The 24,318-nt window shown below is 44.3% G+C and overlaps 2 protein-coding genes across 5 annotated transcripts in view; both read left to right on the top strand.

Moving 5' to 3' along the window:
* Positions 1 to 3,186, top strand: part of LAMP3 (lysosomal associated membrane protein 3) — a 41,698-nt gene extending 38,512 nt beyond the window's left edge. Inside the window, exon 6 of the mRNA XM_035274610.3 lies at positions 684 to 3,186. Within this exon, the coding sequence (XP_035130501.2) occupies positions 684 to 817 (134 nt within the window). The 3' untranslated portion in view covers positions 818 to 3,186. The remainder of the gene's footprint in view (positions 1 to 683) is intronic.
* Positions 3,187 to 15,370: 12,184 nt separating this feature from the next.
* The window catches only part of MCCC1 (methylcrotonyl-CoA carboxylase subunit 1), an 82,738-nt gene continuing 73,790 nt past the window's right edge, over positions 15,371 to 24,318 (top strand). For 2 of the 4 annotated variants that reach the window (XM_035274606.3, XM_035274605.2), the window contains exons 1-3: positions 15,371 to 15,566; positions 19,508 to 19,554; positions 22,141 to 22,277. In XM_035274606.3, coding sequence (XP_035130497.1) covers positions 15,475 to 15,566; positions 19,508 to 19,554; positions 22,141 to 22,277 — 276 coding nt within the window. In that variant the 5' untranslated portion in view covers positions 15,371 to 15,474. Of the gene's footprint in view, positions 16,412 to 19,507; positions 19,555 to 22,140; positions 22,278 to 24,318 lie in introns of all 4 variants that reach the window. The other 2 variants (XM_078350235.1, XM_078350236.1) reach the window with 2 other exon arrangements.

Raw genomic sequence — 24,318 nt, 5'->3', positions numbered from 1 at the left:
CATAGTTCTTCATTTATTTGCTCTTTTCTCCCAGTCTCTTCATTACAGAGTATTCTGTCAACTTCCCCTTTTTCCCAAGACCGCTCCGTCTTTCCTCAGTTGAGATTTATTAGTCTCTGACTCAATCAAATACATTTTACATGACTTGAGTAAGTGCTTTCTAGTGCTCTAAAGAAAAAAACAGTCTCAATAAGTTTATAAACTCTCACTTTTAAGCTCATAAATAATTTGGTCTGTTTTCTAATATTAGCTAAAAGGGATACAGTAAAACCTTGGAATCGACAAAAATGTTTTTTATAAAGTGGATAAAAATCACATTTTTCAAGAGATCATCTGTAATCTGGTCACACAAACGGTCTTTCTTATATAGGCATATTCCACTTAGCAGGAAGTATGCCTGGAGTGACTTCTTAGTTCAGGAAATGAGGATGATGATTATTGAATATTAATTACGGAGAAAATAAGGTTATTTGATTTAATCTTCTCACATCTTACATATTTGCTTACTTTATACATTAGGAAATTGCAAGGGTAAATCACCTGCCCAAGATCACAAAGCCAGTTAATGGTGGAGTTCAGAGCCAAGCTTTGATGCCAAAACTCATATCCTTTCCCCTCTAGCCCCCTTTCCGGACTGCATCACCAAGCCTTACCCACTGTCTTGTGTTTGTTTTCTCTCTTAGTGGATGAGTGCCCATCTGACTACACAGTTGTGCTTCCTGTGATTGGGGCCATTGTGGTTGGTCTCTGCCTTATGGGTATGGGTGTATATAAAATCCGCCTAAGGTGCCAATCATCTGGATACCAGAGAATCTAACTGTTGGCCGGGGAGATGAAAACCACGGAATTGAGAGCATGTTTTCATCACTTCCGGGATGGGTGTTGGGAACTTCCCGTAGAGTGTGTGGGTCCTTCAAACACTGTAAACCACCATCTTCCACTAGAACCAAATGAATCATTTGTGATTTAAGTTCAGGCAGCACAGCAATTTCTAAATACTTTTTGTTTATTTTATGAAAGATATAGCAAGCTGTTTAAGAGTATTTTCTAGTTTCCTTTAGAATATTTTAACCACTCAAAAAAAGTCAACATTTGAGATATGTTGAATTAATACAATATATATAAAGTGGAATAAGCCTTCAAATTATAAACCAAGGGTCAATTGTAACTCATACTACCTGTGTTTGCATTGAAAATTGTATTTTTCCCTTGATTTTTTCCATTTAAAAAAAATTGCCTTTGCTTTGTCTATCGAATGGACTTTCGGTGCTTTTACTATCTGTATTCTATGGTTTTATGCAACATACATATGCTTGCTGTCATACTTAACTCCTTTTCCACTTTAAATGTTGGTTTTTTTTTTTTTTTTTTTTTTCATTGAGACAAGTTTTGCTCTTGTCACCCAGGCTGGAGTGCAGTGGTGTGATCTCAGCTCACTGCAACCTCCACCTCCTAAGTTTAAATGATTCTCCTGCCTCAGCCTCTCGAGTAGCTGGGACTACAGGCACCTACCACTATGCCTGGCTAATTTTTGTATTTTTAGTAAAGACAGGGTTTCACTATGTCAGCCAGGGTGATCTTAAACTCCTGACATCAGGTGATCCACCCACCTCGGTCTCCCAAAGTGCTGGGATTACAGGTGTGAGCCTCCGCACCCGGCCTTAAATGTTTTGTTTTATCATCAAAAAGAACAACATGGCCGAGCGCGGTGGCTCAAGCCTGTAATCCCAGCACTTTGGGAGGCCGAGGCGAGTGGATCACGAGGTCAAGAGATCGAGACCATCCTGGTCAACATGGTGAAACCCCGTCTCTACTAAAAATACAAAAAATTAGCTGGGCATGGTGGCGCTTGCCTGTAATCCCAGCTACTCAGGAGGCGGAGGCAGGAGAATTGCCTGAACCCAGGAGGCAGAGGTTGCGGTGAGCCGAGATCGCGCCATTGCATTCCAGCCTGGGTAACAAGAGCGAAACTCCGTCTCAAAAAAAAAAAAAAAAAAAAAAAAAAAAAAAAAAAAAAAGAACAACATATCTCAGGTTGTCTAAGTTTTTTTTTAATGTAAAACCAACAAAAAGAACAAATCAGCTTATATTTTTTATCTTGATGACTCCTGCTTCATAATCACTAGACTAAGAATTAGGTGGCTACAGACAATAGAACTGAATAACAGGCAAGAGGCAATAATAATTGCCCTTAATTATTAAACACACAAGTGCCAGACTCTAGGCTAAGCACTCTACCTACATCTCATTTAATTCTCACAACTTGTACGTGAATGAATAAACTAAGACTTACGGGAATGAAATCACTCACTGATGGCACAGCCAGAGCTTGAACTCATGCTGGTCTGACACCGAGGTCTTTGGTCTTCTCACTACACCAAGTTGCCTGCAAGAACAATGACACCAACCTGTGCCTGAAGCCTCACACCAGCACACCAGCATACGCTCGCCTTACCGGGGAAATGGCTTTATCCAGAATCATGAGACATTAGGGTAGACGAAAGGAGAGCTTTGCGGGTGACAGCAGCCTATCCGTCACATCCTCCACTCCCTTGAAGGAGACTGAGGGGCTTTGTAAAACATTAGTCATTTTTTCGTGTTTATGGGATTGTTTAGCTGGGCTGTAAAGAGGAAGGCATAGAATAAACTTCTCAAGGTATTTTTAATGTTTTTCGATCATAGAGAAACCTCACTAACCAACTGTTCTTTCTTGAATGTATAGCCCCCTCTTGTGGTACTTTACTGCTTCTGCACTTCATAGCAATATTTTCATTAGTAGTTCACTTGATTCTGTAGAGCAGCCTGCCAAGAATTTTATTCTCGCTGTTAAAGAAAGTAACTAAGTCAGGATGTTAACAGAAAAGTCCGCATAACCCTAGAATTCTTAGTCAAGGAATAGTTCAAGTCAGCTTAGAGACCATATGCTGACTTTCGTCATGTGTTTTCTTATGACTCAGTAGGTGGGCAAGGTCCTGACTTTAGTCTTAATAAAACATTGAATTGTATTAAAAGTTTTCATAATAAAACATTGGATTGTATTAATAAAACATTGTTAGTCTTAATAAAACATTGAATTGTATTAAAAGTTTTTGTAATAAAACATTGGATTGTATTAATAAAACATTGTTAGTCTTAATAAAACATTGAATTGTGTTAAAAGTTTTCGTAATAAAAACTTATTTTGGAGATTTGTGCGTGCCATTTATTTTTTATGATTCACTTTTGTGCTGTCGAAAATTTTGTTTACAATCGTCTTTGGTTTTTTTCTCAGATCAATAAGTGATATCATCTTTCTATGGTTTGTTTTATTCTGTTCTCCATTGCCACATTATCACTTGGTAAGACTTCCTGAGAAGATACACCACATTAAAGTTACATATGAAATGTCTCATCTCTTAGCTTAGACTGACTGCATTACTTAAATATTGCCACATTTCTTTATTCTTTCATTTGACCAGCATTCATTAAGGATTTGCTAACTGCCAGGTACTCTCGTAGGAGCTGAGATGAGTAAGAGGTCCTGTATTTGTTATCTACAGTGATCTGAGAGAGAGAAAGATAGAGAGACTGACCAAGATGAAGGCTGACATGTCTTTTATAACCTAATCACAGAAGAAACATACTATCACTTCTCTGTTTTTTATGGGTCACACAGACCATCCCTGGTACGAGGCAGAAGGGGGCTACACATGGCTTGAATACCAGCTGTCTTAGTCCATTCCGTGCTGTTATAAGAGAATACCAGAGAGTTTTGGATACCTTGTAAACAATAGAAGTTGATTTGTTCATAGTTCTGGAGGCTGGGAAGTCCAAGGTGGAAGGGCCGAGTCTGATGAGCATCTTCTTGCATCATAACATAGGAAAAGGCATCACATGGTGAGAGGACACACAAGAGAAGGCAAGAGGGGGCCCCGCACTTGTGATAATAGCATTCATTTATTCGTGAGGGCAGAGCTGTTATGACCTCATTGCCTCTTAAACGTCCCTTTTCTCAGCACTGCTGCATCGTAGAGTAAGTTTCCATCACACTTGCATTGTAGATTAAGTTTCCAACTGTGGTTCGGGGAACACATTCAAACCCTAGCACCAGGAGCGGGAGGAGCCCCTGGAGGCATTTTGGATGCTGGCTACCCCAGCTGCTGCTGTCAAGGTGCACGTGGTGGAATTAGTGGTTTACTTTTTGGAGGGAACTTGGGTAAATAAATTCCAGTATACCTACTAAGAGAAGTGGATTCATAGGAACCTATACAAAGGACCATGAGAGCAAGGCCCTTTCCAGCCTGCTTCCAACCCTGCCCCAGGCATGGCACTTCCTCAGGGGCGCAGCCTCCCAAGCCCTGGTGATGAGAGTCTGTTGACCACAGAGGCTGGTGTTGACCCATTGGTCTGCAGTGCTCATGTCACGGCTTCACCTCCCTTAAAGCAAGTAGGCAGGATGGCTCCAGCCCCTACCCATTCTCCCCCACCTTTGCTCTCATGCTTTTCTTACTTCGTAAGGCCCTAGATCCTCTTTCTGCATTCCTGTTCGGGGCTCTCAGCTTGAAGGCCAGGAAGGTTGGAGGACACAAATACATGAGCTACTCCTTCCTGACCTGGGACTTGGTTCTCTAGGATGATTCACTATGAGGTTTCCTCTGCCCACTAAGTAAAAGAGGTATCAACGACAAAAAGGGATGGAAGAAGAATCTCTGCCAACAAAGAAGAGTTTCTTTTCTAACACTCTGGCCCCTCCCTCATCAACAAGTCCCTTCACCCTACCTTAGTGCCTCCAAGAGATGCCGATTTTGGTCAAGAGTTGGCAGGCATAAAGAAGAGATGTTTAGGCTGGGTGTGGTATCTCAGCCCTGTGATCCCAGCTCTTTGGGAGGCAGAGGCGGGTGGATCACCTGAGGTCAGGAGTTCGAGACCAGCCTAGCCAATATGGTAAAACCACGTTTCTACTAAAATTAAAAATTAGCAGGGTGTGGTGCGGGGGTGCCTGTAATCCCAGCTATTTGGGAGTCTGAGGCAGAAGAATCACTTTAACCTGTGAGGCGGAGGTTGCAGTGAGCCGACATCACACCATTGCACTCCAGCCTGGGCAACAGTGAGACTCTGTCTCAAAAAAAAAAAAGAGATGTTTTATTTTGTTTTTAACTTAACTGGTTTTATATTAAGAGCAATGCTGATTGTGAATAAAATTGTGAAATAAATTCTGTTGCTAAAATTCTGAAATCTCTTTTGCTTTCCAGACATTCCCTCATGGCCGTCCTGGCAAACTTTTTTCTCAAGTGCCGTGTATTCTTCCAGCTTCCTCACAGCTCCACCAGCCCCACAACCCCACCTCAACGTGCTTCAGCTGATCCCCGCAATGTTATTAACTCACTCAGTGTCTTTTCTTTCTTTTGAGACAGGGTCTTGCTCTATCCCCCAGGCTGGAATTGCAGTGGTGTGATCGTGGCTTGCTCTATCGCCCGGGCTGGAATGCAGTGGTGTGATCATGGCTCACTGTACCTCAGCTTCCCAGGTCTGGTGATCCTCCCACCTCAGCCTTGTTGGTAGCTGGGACTATGGGTGCATCCTATCACACCCGCCTAATTTAAAAAAATTTTTTTAGATGTGGGGTCTTGCTATGTTGCCCCAGGTGACCTAACTTTCTGGGCTCCAGTGATCCACTCACCTCTGCCTGCCAGAATGCTGGGATTACAGGCTTGCAGCACCTCCTGGCTCATTACCATATGTTAGCCACCCATGGTGGAGTTGTCTTTTATTCCTCCCAATACCACATGCATTTTGTCAAAAGCCATTAGCTTAATCCAAAACTGATGATGGGTGCCTGTAATCCCAGCTACTTGAGAGGTTGAGGCAAGAGAATCACGTGAAATTGGGAGGTGGAGGTTGCAGTGAGCCTAGATCAAGCCTCCATCCTAAGCGCCAGAGCAAGACTCCATCTCAAAAAAACAAAAAAAGCAAAGACATCACCTCCGATTTTCTTCCAGAAATAGGTGAGTTGTAAATAATAGATATCCAGATCATAGGCAGATATTTGAATACAGAATTTTTTTTAAGTTGGGTCTGGCTCTGTTGCTCAGGCTGAAGTAAGGTGGCATGATAATGGCTTACCTTAACCTTAAACTCTTGGGCTTAGGTGATCCTCCAACCTCAGCCTCCCAAGTAGCTGGAACTACAGGCATGCACCACCATGCCCAGCTAATAATTTTTTTCCTGTAAACACACAGTCTTGCTATGTTACCCAGGCTGGTCTCAAACTCCTGTCCTCAAGCAATTCACCCACTTTTGTCTCCAAAACCACTGGGAGGTTACAGTGAGCCGAGATCGTGCCGTTGTACTCCAGCCTGGGCAACAAGAGCAAGATTCTGTCTCAAAAAAAAAAAAGATTTCATTGGTGGTGACCTGAGAAAATATCATGTTGGAGGGGAATGCGGTGGCAGGTGTGATTTCACAAGCCTTTAACACTATGCGAGAACAATGCCTGGAGAGACAGCAGAAGGGGTTGCTTCCTACTACATTGTATTGATGGCCCTGCAGGCTGTTAACAAGCCATGAATCACCACGTCTGAGAGTAGGAGGGCCTGGGGGCAGCTTATGAGAAAGGCATTATCTTCTGTAGAGGAAAGACAGTTTTCAACAGCCAGTCAAAAATCTAATTGCAAGCTGGGCTTCCTGGCTCATGCCTGTAATGCTGGCACCTCAGGTGGACGAGGTGGGAGGATTGCTTGAGCCCAGGAGTTTGAGACCAATGTAAGCAACATAAAGAGAGATTCCTGTCTCCATAAAACGTTAATAAATTAGCTGGGCATGGTGGTGCTCACCTGTGGTCCCAGCTATTCGGGAGGCTGAGATGAGAGGATAGCTTGAGTTCAGGAGGTCAAGGCTGCAGTGAGCAGTGATCTTGCCACTGCACTCCAGCCTGGGTGACAGGGCAAGACCCTATCTCAAAAAACAAAAAAAATTTGCAAGTCTACAGAGCTTCAGAGACATTTGAATACCTGGTGCAGTCAGGTCTGGTATACAAAGGGCGGGGCCCTGGTGGGGAAATCTGGGGTCCTGAAGCATAGAGCAGGCACACTGAGATGGACTCCACCAGTGATAGTTGACTCTGCAGAAGCTCAGCACCTCCGGGATTTCCGATGTAGCCCAGCCTCCCCTACTTGTGCTAGCACATCAGCTGCCTGAAAGATGCTCCTGAAGCCTCTCTCACAAGGCAAGAGGTGGCCCCCGAAGGAGCTGCCTCACCTCCTCTCCTCCTTGCCAGGCTGAGAACTAGGATTAAAATGCAACCCAACACATGCTGGGCCTGACTGAGGCAGGAGAATAGGGAAGTTGGGGTTAGCAGGGTTTCAGCAGGTGCAAGTTCCCATGGGCAGGGGAACAGCAGGTGCATGAGTTCGCAGGAGCAGGAGAGCTGCAGGCGCCACATATAGGTCACGCCCTTGCTGCGGTGACAACGAGCCACTTCAGCCCCGACTGGCTGCTGGCCAGTCCTTCGTGGGGTATGGTCAATTGGAGGCCTCTGGTGGGTGCCTAAGGGTTTTGCTGGGTTCTTTCTTGCTTAATAAAAACCCTAACTGAGGAGGCTCTTCATCAGCTGCTTGTTCTAGCCCGTGCCCACTCTGTGAATTGTCTTCAAGAAATCTGTGCCCACTCTGTGGTGTTCTGTTTAATTCTTTGTCCAATACGCCAAGAACCTGGACAACTCACATTTAGGACTTTCTTTTTTTCTTTCGTTTTTTTGTTTTGTTTTGTTTTGTTTTGTTTTTTTGAGACAGTCTCACTCTGTCGCCCAGGCTGGAGTGCAGTGGCACGATCTCGGCTCACTGCAACCTCCGCCTCCTGGGTCCAAGGGATTCTCCTGCCTCAGCCTCCTCCCAAGTAGCTGGGATTATAGGTGCCCACCACCATACCCAGCTAATTTTTGTATTTTTAGTACAGATGGAGTTTCACCATGTTGGCCAGGCTGGTCTTGAGCTCCTGACCTCAGGTGATCTGCCCGCCTTGGCCTTCCAAAGTGCTGGGATTACAGGCGTGAACCACCGCACCCTACCCCAGCTAATTTTTTAAAATTTGGGGTCTCACCATGTTGCCCAGGCTGGTCTGGAAATCCTGGGCTCGAGTCATCTTCCCATCTTACAAAGTGCAAGGTTGCCAGTGTGAGCCACCACACTTGGCCTAAACAAGCCAACCGATGACCTCAGCCAGTGAGTGAGCTAGCCTGTCACAGATGACAACAGTGTTTGCATGATGCGCACGTGAACATGGTGGCAGAGACGGAGGCTATATACGGAACCAAACGCATGGCTTCCCACTTGCTAAGGCCAGTCTAGCTACTGCAGATTAAAACCACAATGAGACATCATTCCACAACCTCCAAAATGGATACAATTCAAAAGACCAACAATACCCAGTGTTGATGAGGAACTGCTATCCATTGCTGATAGAAAAAAGATACCATCATTTTAGAAAAAACTTTTTGGTGGTTTCTTATAAACGTAAACCTGTAACTATCCCCAGGTTTGGCAGCCCTTTTCTGTAAAGGGAAAGACAGTAAATATTTTAGGTTTTGTGGGCCGGATGGTTTCTATGGCAACTATTCCACTCAGCTATTGTAGCATGAAAGCAGCTGTAGACAGCATGTAAAAAAGAAAAAAAAAAAGCCTTGTCTATATTCTATATTCAGAAAACTTTATTTATAAATATAGGTAGCTGGGCCAGGTGCGGTGGCTCACACCTGTAATCCCAGCACTTTGGGAGGCCAAGGAGGGTGGATCACGAGGTCAGGAAGCATTGGAGACCAGCCTGACCAACATGGTGAAACCCTGTCTCTACTAACAATACAAAAGTTAACTGGGTGTGGTGGTGGGTACCTGTAATCCCAGTTACTCAGGAGGCTGAGGCAGGAGAGTTGCTTGAACCTGGGAGGCAGAGGTTGCAGGGAGCCAAGATGGCACCACTGCACTCCACCTGGGCGACACAGGGACACTCCATCTCAAAAAAAAAAAAAAAAAAAAAAATAGGTAGCTGGGCTATGAGCTGTAGCTTGCTGGCCCCTGTTCTCTTTACTAGAAATTGAACAACTAGGTATATATGCACAATGAGTAATACATATGTCCACAGAAAGAGGTGAAAAATACTCATAGTGGCTTTATTCAAAATCATCAAAACCTGGAAGCAATTCAAATGTGTATCATCAGGAGAACAAATCATGGTACTTTCTTTCTTTTCCTTTCTTTCTTTTTTTTATTAAAGAAAGTCTTGTTCTTTCACCCAGGCTGGAGTGCAGTGCTGTGATCTTGCCTCACTGCAACCTCCATCTCCCAGGTTCAAGTGATTCTCCTTCCCCAGCCTCCTGAGTAGCTGGGATTACAGGTGTGTGCCACCATGCCTGGCTAATTTTTGTATGTTTAGTAGAGACAGGGTTTCACCATGTTGGCCAGGTTGGTTTTGAACCCCTGACCTCAAGTGATCTGCCCCCATCACCCACCAAATTGCTGGGATTACAGGCGTGAGCCAACACGCCAGGCCAATTGTGGTATTTTCATGTAACAAAACACACACAGCATGAATAAAATGCAGACATATGTTGAGTTAAAGAAGCATACCACCAAAGAGTACATCCTGTGTATCGGTTATCTTTTGCTGTGTAACAAATCACCCCAAAACTTAGTGGCTTAAAATAACAGCTATTTATTCAGCTCATGATTCTGTAGAAGAGCAATATGGGCTGGGTTTGCTGGGGCTATGTATTAGTCAGAGTTCTCCAGAGACAAAAGGAATAGGCTATATATAGGTAAATGAGAAGGGATTTATGAAGATTGGCTCATGTGATTATGGAGGCTGGCAAGTTCCATGACAGGCTGTCTGCAAGCTGAGAAGACCCCAGGATGCTTAATGGCATGGGTCAGTCCAAGTCCAAAGGCCTAAGAACCCAGGGTGAGAGTGCAGGGGACGAGAGGTCTGATGTCCCAGGGCAGGAGAGGGGCGTACACCAGCTCTAGGAGAGACAGAGACCAATGAGCTTTTCCTCTGCTTTTGTTCCCTCTGGGTTCCCAGTGGAATGGATGGGGCCCACCACGTGAGGGTGGATCTTCCTCACCTAGTCCGAATCACACACGCCACTCTCCTCTGGAAACAACCTCATAGACACACCCCAAAATAATGTGTGATGGTTAATACTGAGTGTCAACTTGACTGGATTGGAGGATGCAAAGTATTGATCCTGGCTGTGTCTATGAGGGTGTTGCCAAAGGAGATTAACATTTGAGTCGTGGGCTGGGGAAGGCAGAGCCACCCTTCATCTGGGTGAGCACCATCTAATCAGCCGCCAGCACAGCTAGAATATAAGCAGGCAGAAAATGTGGAAAGAGAGACCAGCCTCGCCTCCCAGCCTACATCTTCCTCCCATGCTGGATGCTTCCTGCCCTCAAATGTCAGACTCTGAGTTCTTCAGTTTTGGAACGAGCTGGCTCTCCTTGCTCCTCAGCCTGCAAGAGGCCTGTTGTGGGACCTTGTGATCGTGTGAGTTCATAGTTAAGAAACTCCCCTTTATATATATATATATATACATATATTCCACTGGTTCTGTCCGTCTAGAGAACCCTGACTAATGCATAATACTTCACCAGTTATCTAGGTGTTCTTTAATCCAGTCAGGCTGACACCTAAAATCAACCAGCACAGGCTGTTCTGATCTCGGCCAGGTGCCCTCAAGCATCTGCAGTCACCTGCTGGGTCAGCTCCTGCTGGCTGGTTTAACCACCAATTTACAGGAAATGCAAAGGACAGATGACCATATTAAAAGAGACCAAGAGGAGACAGCAGCAAAACCTGAACTTTAGGAAACTACGGAACAATTTAAATTCTTTTTAAAAAGGAGTCTAGGGAATTAAAAGAGAGATAGAGAATCACAAGAAATTTGTCAACTGACTGTAAAGGTTGGACCTTTTTTGGAAGGTGGTTCAAATAAACTGCAAATATTAAATTGTATAAAGTTAAAAAGAAAGAAAAATATAGTCCAGTTGGAGTGGCTCATGGCAATAATTCCAATACTTCGGGAGGCTGATGGGGGAGGATCACTTGAGCCCAGGAGTTCAAGGTTACGGTGAGCCATGATCATGCCACTGCATTCCAGCCTGGGCTACAGGCTGTTCTGAAACAGGATCAGTGGGTGGAGTTACAGAGAGAGCAGCACACCAGCTTCCATCTTTGCACCTCCACTTCCACGTCCCCCCTTCAGTATTTTCTTCAATCGGATTTAAACATGACTTATTGTTAAAGTCATGTCTGTTTCTTGTAGATCTTTGCAAAGTGCAGAACATTATTAAGAAGTGATGTTGAGAAGGAGTGGTGAATGAAACACAGTTCCACCTCTCAGAGACAAAACTATATGGAATGTTAACAAATCAAAAAGCATTTACGGAAAAATTAGCCAGGTGTGGTGGTGTGCGCTTATAATTCCAGCTACTTGGGACGCTGAGGCATGAGAATCACATGAGCACAGAAGGTGGAGGTTGCACTAAGCAGAGATTGCAGCACTGCACTCCAGCCTGGGCGACAGAGTGAGGCTCCGTTTCAACAACAACAACAAAATAATAACAATAATAATAAAATGAAATAAAAACAGAGGAATCATTCCAAATTAAGTGACATGAGAGTGAATTCGATGTGTGCTAGTGTTTTCTTCCGGAACAATTGTTGAAAGTTGAAGTAGGTCTGTAAAATAAATAATAGTATTTATCAGTGTTAACTTTCCAATCTTCAAAAATATTCTTTGTGCAAGTGATAAAGTCTCCTTGTTTTAGGAAATATGCAGTGACCCAGTTAGGGGTAAAAAAAAAAAGGGGGCATGATGTCTGCAGCTTGCTTTCAAGTGGTTCTGAAAGAAAATGTGAGTGTATGCACGTGTAAGTGTGTGTGTTTATACATATATATCTGTATCTGTATGAAGAGAGGGAGAGAGAGAGAAAGATAAAGCAAATGAGATAAAATAGAGGCCAGGCGCGGTGGTTCACCCCTATAATCCCAGCACTTTGGGAGGCCGAGGCGGGTGGATCACGAGGTCAAGAGATCGAGACCACCTTGGTCAACATGGTGAAACCCTGTCTCTACTAAAAATGTAAAAATTAGCTGGGCATGGTGGCGCATGCCTGTAGTCCCAGCTACTCGGGAGGCTGAGGCAGGAGAATTGCTTGAACCCAGAAAGTGGAGGTCGTGGTGAGCTGAGATCGTGCCATTGCACTCCAGTCTGGGTAACAAGAGCAAAACTCTGTCTGAAAAAAAAAAAAAAAGAGATAAAATAGAAACACTTGGGCTCATGCCTGTAATCCCAGCACTTTGGGAGGCTAAGGTGGGTGAATCTCTTAAGGCCAGGAGTTCGAGACCATCTTGGCCAAAATGGTGAAACCTGCTCCCTACTAAAAATACAAATAATTAGCAGGGTATGGTGGCTCGTGTCTGTAATCCAGCTACTCAGGAGGCTGAGGCATGAGAATCACTTGAACCCGGGAAATGGAGTTTGCAGTGAGCTGAAATTGGACCATTGCACTCCAGCCTGGGCAACAGAGTAAAACTCTGTCTCAAAAAAAAAAGAAAAAGAAAAAGAAAAAAGAAACATTTGGGAAATCCAGGTGAAGAGTGTTATTCTTGCAGCCTTTCTGTAAGTTTGAAGCTATATCAAAACAAAACAGTTTAAAATTATGTATTTTTGTATAGTATCAGCCTAAATAAGGAACAAAGAGAGGTTCTATAAAAGGAAAAGATTGATTTTGGAATAAGGCATTGCAATGGGAGTAAGCTTTTTAAAGGAAAAGACGAGGAGTGTTACGTAATTGTTTTGAAATAATTATGCTTGGCTACAAAGATGAATAACATGGGTGATGCCAGTGCAGGGTTGCATAGGCAGCTGCCAGATGCATGTTCTTGCAGAAGTACTTTTTGTGTGAGGTCATGATGGCCTTTGTGCAAGGTCGTGGTTGTCAGGCCTGCATGTACAAACCAGGACCCAGAAAGTCTGAAGTCCCGCCTGCCTCAGCAATCACACCCCATCCCCACTACACCTCCCACCTCCCATCCCCCACCTCCCCCACCCCCCACCTCCCCTCACCCCTCCCACCTCCCATCCCCCCACCTCCTCTCACCCCTCCCACCTCCCACCCCCCACTTCCCCTCATCCCCCCACCTCCCTCCATCCCCCACCTCCCACACCCCCACCTGCGATTGCCATTATGCCATTATCCCTGATCGCCCAGAGGAGCTTCCCCCCACATTGAGCTTTTCACCCCACTATGCCATCTTAAATGTTCTTATGATAATGTGAATACTCCTCACCCCACCCTGCCATCTAAACTGTTCTTGCTCCATGAATATCTCCCCCCCACCCCACCCCACCCTGCCATCTTAACTACTCTTCCACCTCACCCCACTCCCCAGTGTAACTGAACTTATGGTAATGCATTCTCCTTGCCCCCTACCCCCACCACCGTAACTGATCTTACTCTGTAACACCCCTGCCCCCTCCCCAAATGATTTGCCCCAACCTATAAAACCAACTCCTATCCCACTGCCTTTTGCTGATGCCCTTTTCGGCCTCAGCCTACCTGCACCCAGGTGAATAAACAGCCAGGTTGCTCACACAAAGCCTGTTTGAGGGGCGGTCTCTTCATTCAAAGCTCCCATTTTAACAGGGGTTTGGCAGTCTTTTGTGACACTTTTTGTTATCAGGAATGCAAGCATGAAAACACTCTCTTTTTTTAAATCGTACTTTCAGTTCTGGGGTACACATGCAGAATGTGCAGCTTTGTTGTGTAGGTATACACATGCCACAGTGGTTTGCTGCATCCACCATCACCGCATCATCAAATTAGGTATTTCTCCTAATGCTATTCCTCCCCTATACTCTTACAGTGTGGTATTCTTTTCATATGCTACAAGATACTTTAATTTTTTTGCTCTTTTTAAGAGACAATTTCTCACTCTGTTACCCAGGCTGGAGTACAATGGCATAAGAGCTCATTGTAGCTTCAAACTCCTGGATTCAAGTGATCCTCCTGCCTGAGTCTCCCAAGTAGCTGGGACTACAGGCATGCATCATCATGCCCAATTTTTTAAAAAAGTTTTGTACAGATGGGGGTCTCATTATGTTGTCTAAGCTGGTATCAAACTCCTAGGCTTAAGCAGTCCTCCCACCTCAGCCTCGCAAAGTGATGGGGTCACAAGACATGAGCCACAGCACCCAGTGCAATTAATATTTTATTTAGAATTTTTCCATTGATATTTATAAGTGAAATTGGTCTGTCGTGTGTGTGTGTGTGCATGATATCTTTGTTGATTTTGGTATCAAAATTATGTTTACTTTTTAAAAAGAATTTGGAACACGTCCATCTTTTTTATGCCCTGGGAGAGAATTAATAGCGTTTGAGTCAACTCCTCATTTGTGTGGAATTTTCTTGCAGGACAAGGTGGGCTTTCGTAACTTTTGGGGGTGAAGGTGAAGATGGAAGTGGGGGGCGGTAGCAAGGGCAGCTCTTGTTCAACTTCTCTGGTTTTTCTATGGTAATGGTTTGCTTATATTTTGTCTCTTCCAGGATCGATTTTGACAAATTGTATTTTCTTGAAACATCATTCATTCCATCCAGAGTTCTAAGTTTACTTGAAATTAAGCAAAATTAGCATCTTACAAATCTACAATTTGTTTCCCGTCTGTGATTTTCCCCCGCTTATGTTTTTTAAATCATGTCAAACGTGCGTTTTTCTCTCTTTATTTCTGATTTGATAACTATTTTATGAATTTTTGTGACCCTGTGGGTATATTAGTCCTTTGATACTGGCTTTCGGAATTCATTTATTTCTTCCTTCATCTTCACTAATTTCTTCCTCCAGCTTTCCTCACGAAGCATCCACCTGCAGTGTTTGCAGTATCTTTATCCTCTAGATATTCCTGTTGCTCTTTGACTTCCTCTTTTTCCCAAGACTCAGTAGGAACACCTGCTTTAAGCTCAGGTGGTTTAAAGATTTTCAATTTCGCTTATTTATTTATTCTGCCCTGAGAGCACTAGAGAATTGTGTATCCTGCTCTCCATCCGCATTTGGCTTTTTCCCCCAGGGCTCGTCTCCCAGAAGCTGACAAGAGTGAAGGAACCGCGCAGGAGGCAAGAAAAAACAGTGACAGGGAACCAGGAGGCGGAGGAAGGGGAAACACCTTCCCGGAGTCGGCGCAGGCCCGTGTGGCGCAGAAACTAAGGCCACACCCCCGCGGGCACGCGGCCAGACTGACCAATCGTCGCTGCGGAAGCCGAACTCTGGTCTTTGATTGGTGTTTGTGGAGACGCCCTCACATGCTCGGATAGGCCCAAAGCGAGGCTGAGACTCCGACGGTGGCCGGCGGGGCTCTCGAGGCTTCGGAGCGGAGGGTCGGGTTTGCAGCGTGGGACGCGGCAGCCGCAGTGCCGGGGAGTAGCGGAGCGGCTGGGCCCCAGGGACATGGCGGCGGTCTCCGCGGTGTCGGCACTGCTGGCGGCGGCGGCGGAGAGGAACCGGTGGCAGCGTCTCCCGAGCCTGCTCCTGCCGCCGAGGTGGGTAGAGGGGCCATGGCGCCATGCCGGGGGCGGAGGCGAGGGGCGCTTGCACCTGGGTGGGCGGTGGGAGGTGCGGCGGGACGGGGTGTCGCGGTGGGGAGGACGGAAGAAAAATCCCGCCGCTCGTGCGGGGTCCTGCTGGCAGTCACGGCGTCAGGAGGAGGACCCCCCGCAGCGGCCTTCGCGCTCTCCCGGCCTCCCCGCATCCACGCCTCAGCGCGCCGTTCCGGTTTTCCGCTCCGAGGAGGGGCCCGCCGTCCTCCAGTCGTCCCTCGCCGCCGCGGCAGCTCGGAGCCGTTTTCCTCGGCGTTCGCAGCACCCCTTAGGTGGGAACGTTGTTACCATCCCGTTCCAAGGAAGCCCCCGCGGATCAGCGACTTGCTCAGCGGAACACGACTAGTAAGGACTGGACCAGGATGCCCGCGAGTCATTTCCAGTTCGGCTGCGCCCCATCAGGTGTCCTGTTCTCAGAAGGACGCCTGGAGTTCCCGCTCGTTGTTAGAGGAATGAAGTTGTCGAGAGGAGAACGTGTGCCTTCCACAGAGCTGGGGAACTGTTTTGTCAGAAACTCTCGCACCCAGGTTCGAACAGCGCTGTCGGATGACTCAGTTTAGCTCACCTGACTCTACCTCTTGTTTCAAATTTTGAGCTCTAACCTTTGGTGGCAGTAACTCTGGCAGCGAAAACACCCTCAGGCTTGTAGATAGCTTGCTTCTTTGTCTTCTTTGGCTTAATGGTTATCATCATCCTCCATCATTCTGGAAAGACAGTTTAGTGTTCAAGGGCACAGATTCTGCAGTCAAGGCTGAGGTCTTAGCTACTCACTAGGTGTGTGACTTTGGGTAAGTTACTTAATATTTCTTCTTTAATTTCCTCACCTTGGAGGAGATGATGCTCGTACCTTGGGTTGTGAAAATTAACGCATGGAAAGAGGTTTAAGCAGAATCTGGTACATAAAATCAATATATAAATGCAAAACCAACCATTTACATGAACATTTGCTTGTTTTTATTTTCCAGAAATTATTGTAGATGGCCTTTTTAGTGACTTAATTGTAGGACTGCCCAGAGAAACATGAGAAAGTTGGTGAAAGTAATGTTAATGTTCCTTTGTTCCCCTGGTTTTTCTTTTCTTAGGTGTGCAGGGCTCTTCAGGATAGTACGGTAGACCCATTTTCTCTCTCTCTTCCCTTTCAAAGCTTACCTATTGTTTATAGAACTATTCTCAAGTATGTGTCACCCTGGAGAGCGTTAGAGTTGTTGATGGCTTATAGAAGTAAACCTCTGGGCCAGGAGAGTTCATTCATGCCTGTATTCTCAGCACTTTCCCAGCACTTGGGATCCAAGGTGGGCGGATTGTGTGAGTTCAGGACCAGCCTGGGCAACATAGTAAGACCTCATCTTTACAAAACATTAAAAAATTAGCCAGGCGTAGTGGCACACACTTGTAGTTACAGCTACTTGGGAGGATGAGGTGGGTGAGGATGGCTTGAGCCCAGGGGTTCCAGGCCACACACACCACTGTACTCCATCCTGGGTGACATCCCGAATCAAAAAAAAAATCAGTACAGATAGTTTACATTATTTTTATGTTGTGAATCTCTAGTAGCCCAGAGAAAATAATTTCTAGTGGCAGAATTATAGATATGACAATAAGCTGGTATGGAGCTACCTTGAATCTGGGAAGCAGCTTCTTAATCTTGTTTAAGCCATTGTTTTTAAGTTTCAGCTCAGATAATTGTGAAAAATGGAATGATCAATCATAACATTGTTGGGGTAGATTATAGTTAAGTGTAATCTCTCTCTCTCTCTGTCTCTCATTCTCCCTCTTTCCTTCTCTTTCCCTTCTGTCTTCACTAGAAGATAGCAAAAGAAAGCTTTACGTCAACAGTAGCCTTGAAACTTATCAGACTCTTAAGCTAGCTTTACCAAGAAGCAACCATTTAATAGATACATCTGCTCAGAATAGGCCTTGAAACTTATCAGAAACCTATCTAAAGAATGTGAAGGGAAGACAGTGACAGAAAATACCTCATAAAGATCAAGGACAGTGATCCCCCTCCTTCAAGATCAAGAAGGCAAGGTCGACTGAATTGGAAAGGAACGGGAGAGCGGCAGCCTCCTGAGGAAGCAGCTCATGGAACTCTCCTGCCAAACCTGTGGGTCTTCCCAGCAGCCCCTCATGGATGGCAGCACCAGATTGTACACTGTAGGGTGATGAGTGTGTGACGCATATAGATGTATAGGTGTCTCCTGCATCTGGGTGCCAGTGAAATACTAATCCTGCTCAACTATGGAGTCATATGCATAGTATGTATATCCTACTATTTAGTTACATAGATTCAAATGCACAGCTGTGCTCTTATCTTATGCTTCGTGAATCTAAAACGGCTAGTTAGTCCTTTATAACCACGTCTTCCAGGTATAAACAAAAGGATAGGTGGAATTGCTTCTGTGATTTGTTGGTTTCCCTGCCTATGCTCTTTTTTTTGTTTGTCTTTTTGAGACGGAGTCTTACTCTGTCGCCCAGGCTGGAGTGCGATGGAATGATCTTGGTGCACTGCAACCTCTGTCTCCCGAGTTCAAACGATTCTCCTGCCTCAGCCTCCCGAGTAGCTAGAATTGTAGGTGCCCACCATCACGCCCGGCTAATTTTTGTATTTTTAGTGGAGATGGGGTTTCACTATGTTGGCCAGGCTGGTCTCGAACTCCTAACCTCAGGTCGTCTGTCTGCCTCAGCCTCCCAAAGTGCTGGGATTATAGGCATGAGCCACCATGCCCTGCCCACATAGGCTCTTCAGCTGACACTTCAGAGACATTATACTTCTTTGTTCCTAAAGTGAATCTGGCCTGTTCCTGTCAGCTTTTCGTTAATGCTTCAGTGTTACCTTATTATGTAAACAGGTATCATGAAACTTAAAAAATTATTGCTCCTTCTGACTCAAGACACTGCAAGTCATTTCCTCTCCCCGTTTCTCCATTTTCTTTTAATACAAGGATTTGGAATAGAATTGTATAGTACTTTCAAACCTGAGAGGTCCCTTTAAGATGACCTCTTACAGTCTCACCTCGGGTTGGAGAACACTGAAGCCCCAGATACCAAATCTTACTTCCTTAACTGGGTTGATACCACTGCTAAAGGGGTGGAAATGGATTCTTGGGAGGGCCAGAAAATCTACATTGTCATGGTTCACGGCCTTCCAAAGCTCAACCTCACCCCTCCCTTCCTACAAGAAATAAAATCTTTTAAAAGTTTTTTTTATTAGGAGGGTAATAATGAAAACAAACAAACAAACAAACAAAAAACAGTTTGAGGAACACTGATGTAAAGTGACTTGACCCTGGGCAAGCTGGCCGTTGGAGGGACATGGATGAAAACTTGGCACTTCTGATCCCACAGCCAACATTCTTTCTGCTGCCTCTGTTGAACTTCTGTTTATTTCTTTGGTCTTACTTTTTAAACATGTCTCATGTTTAAACCTGATTGGCATTTTTCAAACTGTAGATTGACCAGTATATTTTAATAAAATAGGATAGAACTGAAAGTACCAAAAGGCAGAATGAGTCATTTTTTTAACATCTGTTTTAATTGTGTGTGTCCTGGGTAATTTGTATTGTGAGTTGTAGCGAAAAAGGTTTCAAAAAGCTGAACTAGATGATCTTGATATACCTTGGTTGTTTAATCATCTCTGACTCTGTGGTCACATGCCAGCCTCAAGGCCAAACAGATGGGTGACTTGTTCAAGGAGAGGTAGTACAAGGGAAAACAGCCAGACCTCTAACTCTTGATTTCTAGATTAGTTTTCTACCCACCAGGAAAGCTTTACTAAATCACTGTTATTTGGCTTAAGGTTTTGTGTTTTAAGAAACTTAAATTCTTTCGAAAGAACAATTGTGTTATTCTGTTTAATTGTAATTCCATTTGCATTTATGTTATAGGACATGGGTGTGGAGGCAAAGAACCATGAAGTACGCAACAACCACAGGTACTGAGCGGCTTTGTTGTTCTGATTCTGCTTCAGATTGTGAACTAAGAAAGGGAACTGCTTAATCCCTTACTATGTGCATAATAGAATTAGTTATAAATTTTGGATTTTCATGATGATTTTTTAGAAAGTGTTAGGTCATAGTTTTCACCTCTTTTATATCAAATCTCTCTTGATGTTGAGTCTAAAAAGCCTGGTGCAGTGGCTCTCGCCTGTAATCCCAGCACTTTGGGAGGCTGAGGCAGGCAGATCAACTGAGGTCAGGAGTTCTCAACCAGCCTGGCCAACATGGTGAAACCCTGTCTCTATTAAAAGCTACAAAAATTAGCTGGACATGGTGGTGGTTGCCTGTAATCCTGGCTACTTGGGAGGCTGTGGCAGAAGAATCTCTTGAACCCAGGAGGTGGAGGTTGCAGTGAGCTGAGATCACGCCACTCACTCCAGCCTGGGTGACAGAGTGAGACTCTGTCTCAAAAAAAAAACTGAAAAATAAATAAAATGGCCAGGCATGGTGGCTCATGCCTATAATCTCAGCACTTTGGGAGGCCGAGGCAGGCGGATCACCTGAGGTTAGGAGTTGAAGACCAGCCTGGCCAACATGATAAAACCCTGTCTCTATATAAAATAAAAATAAAAATAAAGGCCAGGCGCGGTGGCTCAAGCCTGTAATCCCAGCACTTTGGGAGGCCGAGGTGGGTGGATCACGAGGTCAAGAGATCGAGACCATCCTGGTCAACATGGTAAAACCCCGTCTCTACTAAAAATACAAAAAATTAGCTGGGCACGGTGGCGCGTGCCTGTAATCCCAGCTACTCAGGAGGCTGAGGCAGGAGAATTGCCTGAACTCAGGAGGCGGAGGTTGCAGTGAGCCAAGATCGTGCCATTGCACTCCAGCCTGGGTAAGGAGCGAAACTCTGTCTCAAAAAAATAAATAAATTAAATAAATAAATAAATAAATAAAATACAGAGAGCAATAATGGAGAAGATTTTATATTTGTGTTGTTCTGTCTCTTTGACCCTCTTAGTGTATTGGATTGGAAAATCCTAACTACGATGGTCAAAATCAGTGCTTTGAAAAAGCTATTTTAAGTAGCAAAACGCTTTTTTCCAAATAAAATTTAAGATGGAATTCCCAACTACAAAACATATAAAAGTGTAATAAAGCATAACTTCTAGTTGATTGGGTATAACCCTCTACCTACCCTGCCCTTCTCCCCTGCCCATGCACATACATAGTCATCCAGCAGCCCCTGTGACAAGTCTTGGGCTCTATGGAGCCCCATGGAAAGACACCTGAATAATGTGCAACCTTACTGTTTTTTAAAGAAGAGATAACTTTATTATGTTGAGCCTATGGATTATATTGAAGAAATAACTTTATTATGAAATGTCAAAGAACATTTATTTCATATGTGATATTAGAATTACATTTTATATATGTATGTGTTAGAAGTACATTTTATAAATTAGCTGGGCGTGGTGGCACACGCCTGTAATCCCAGCTACTTGGGAGGCTGAGACAGAAGAATCGCTTGAACCCAGATGGTGGAGATTGCCCCAGCCTGGGTGACAGGATTCTGTCTCAAGAAAAAAAAAAAAACATTTTCTATACACAGTAGCTTGTCATGGTGGCAATGCCAGTAGGCTGGTGTAAGAGTCACTAGTGTTGCAAGAGAACCACACACCCTTGTGTACACAGAGGTAGAGGCAGAGGAACAGAGTGACTGAGAGCTCGAATTCTGGAGTGACGTAGAGCTGGGTTCAAATCCCGTATTCTTTCTTTAGCTCTGTAATTTTTGGGATAATAATAGCTTGAGCATTAGTTTCATCATCTTTGAAATTGAGGTAACAATGGTAGTATCTATGTCATTAGGATTATTGTGAAAATTTAAGTCGACGTTGAGTCTTTAGTACAGGACCTGAGGCACAGAAAGTGCTTATTGAATATTAGTTATTATTGGCCAGGTACAGTGGCTCACACCTGTAATCCAGCACTTTGGGAGGCCGAAGCAGGCGGATCACCTGAGATCTGGAGTTCAAGACCAGCCTGGTCAATGTGGTGAAATCCCGTTCTACTAAAAATATAAGAATTAGCTGGGTGTGATGACAGATGCCTGTAATCTCAGCTCCTCAAGAAGCTGAAGCAGGAGAATTGCTTGAACCCAAGAGGCAGAGGTTGCAGTGAGCCAAGATCGCACCATTGTACTCCAACCTGGGTGACAAGAGCAAAACACTGTCTCAAAAATAAATAAATGAACTAAAGATCAGTTACAATTAACGATGATGATTTTTTTAACACTATTATAATTTGATCCTTGGCAAAACAAAGCTTCTTTTAATTTTATTTTAAGTACTGTATTTTAAGTTGAAAAAGCTGAGTAATTTATGTTCATGAGTATCTTTAATTTCAGTGACAAGAAGTGCACTAATATTAAGGTGGTCATTTTGGGCTCAGTTTTGCATGTTTTACCAAAAAGCTTGAACTTGCCAACTCGAGTCCCAATCAGCCAGTTAATATCATATTCTCATTCTCATTTTTTGCTCTCCAATAACATTTCTGTGTGATTTTCATGGTGTTTTAAACAGGAAGAAACATTACAAAGGTCCTCATTGCAAACAGAGGAGAAATTGCCTGCAGGGTGATGCGCACAGCCAGAAAACTGGGTGTACAGTCCGTGGCGGTTTATAGTGAGGCTGACAGGAATTCCATGCATGTAGATATGGTATGTTGTTAAAAACTGGAAGCCACGTCTTACAAGTGGTCACCTTTATTCATTTACTGTGTCAGTATTTTAGGTCTTTATGATGACAGTTCATATTTGCTAATGGTAACAGGGTTGAAGTGGGTAAGTTCAGACTGCTCACTGATAACTCTTGGAACATTTTCCAAATGCAGTGTCAGTTGAACAAAGCGGGGTGCTTAGTAGAACAGTTGATTTACAGGCAAGGCCTTTGTCTCCTTGAGGATTGAAACAGTTCACAGATTGTTACTGATCCTGAGACCACACTTGGAGTAACTCATGTCCAGAGTCCCAGTATACAAAGAGAAACATCCAGGCTCTATTTTTAGCAACTGCTACTTAACTGGCTAAGTGATCTTAGCCAAGTCACTTCATGTTTTGGAGCCTTGCTTCATCTGTAAAGTTGTAACTAAAAAGACCCAACTCCCCTGAAGTTTGTAAATATTATGACTGAGTTATTACTAGCTTTTTTTTTTTTTTTTTTTTTTTGCCCAGGCTGGAGTGCAGTGGCGTGTTCGTGGCTCACTGCAACCTCCGCCTCCCAGGTTAAAGTGATTCTCATGCCTCAGCCTCCTGAGTAGCTGGATTACAGACACATGCCACCACCCCCAGCTAATTATTTATATTTTTGGTAGACATGGGGTTTCACTATGTTGGTCAAAATGGTCTCAAACTCCTGGCCTCAAGTGATCCACCTACCAGCCTTCCAAAGTGCTGGGATTAGGAGCATAAGCCACCACGCCCAGTCTATTGCTAGCTTTTATCCGCTAGAAAGAACTGTAACCATGGATGAATTCAGCTGTTGGCCTTCATTATGCCTGCAGCAAGACTCCAATCACTAGCCCAAATCCGTGATGAGCAGCCTCACCTGGGCTTTCATCACTGTACAGCAGGCCCATGTGGCTCGCTGGCCACTTTTTTTCTCATTCTGTGCAATGACTATTTTAAACCAGTTTTGCTTCATTCCAACCTCCAATTCTCCTCTACCCACCTATTCACAGCAGATGATCTTGATTTCACAGAGAAAATAAAATTGAGCTTCCTACCACAGAATCTGCTGACTTCGTTACTTCTGCATCCATCTTTTCCCATCAAAGGCCAGTGCTCTGGATCGCTTCTCTTTTTGTCTTTTTAAGAATTTTCCCAAAATAAGAGAGTAAATTTTAAATGTATTACCATGAAAAATAACAGGTAAGTGAGATGATGGCTAGGTTAATTAGCTTGATTCAATCATTACACGTTGTATGCATGTGGCAAAACATCACATTGGTACCCCGTGAATGTATACAATTATGATTTGTCATTTAACAATATTAATAAAACGTAAAGCAAAATGAGACATTTCTATGTCAAAAAAGAATCCTCGTTTTTCAGTGATGTGTCTTCAGCCACTCTCTACTAGACTAATAATGTCCATGTCCCTAAATTCAGTGGAGTCTCCAGGCCTGGGCTGACTTGACCTCCCAGCAAGATTTAACACCCTAGTCAACTGCTCCTTTCTTTTAGAAATAAATTCGTCTATGGCTTCCCCAATTTCTTGCCTTCTTGTCTTCTCTCAGTGCCCTTTCTCTGGACCCTACCCATCTACCAGACCCTTCTGTTGAAGTTCCTTGGGACTTGGTCCTTGACCCTCTTTTCTCAGTGTTTACTCTTGTTCTAGCTCATTTCACATACTCCTATAGCTTTGAGAAAGACTCACAAATTTTTATTTCAAGCCCAGACTTTCTTTTGAGCATGATACATCTATATCCAACTGCCCATTCAATTTCTCCACCTTTTTTTTTTTTTGAGACAGAGTTTCGCTCTTGTTACCCAGGCTGGAGTGCAGTGGCACGATCTCGGCTCACAGCAACCTCTGCCTCCAGGGTTCAGGCAATTCTCCTGCCTCAGCCTCCTGAGTAGCTGGGATTACAGGCATGCACCACCATGCCCAGCTAATTTTTGTATTTTTAGTAGAGATGGGGTTTCACCAGGATGGTCTCGATCTCTTGACCTCGTGATCCACCCACCTCGGCCTCCCAAA

This window comes from Callithrix jacchus, chromosome 15 (assembly GCF_049354715.1).
Source record: "Callithrix jacchus isolate 240 chromosome 15, calJac240_pri, whole genome shotgun sequence".
Lineage (NCBI taxonomy): Eukaryota > Metazoa > Chordata > Mammalia > Primates > Cebidae > Callithrix > Callithrix jacchus.
The sequence above is the reverse complement of the archived record's forward strand: the minus strand, read 5'-3'. Positions and strand labels throughout refer to the sequence as shown.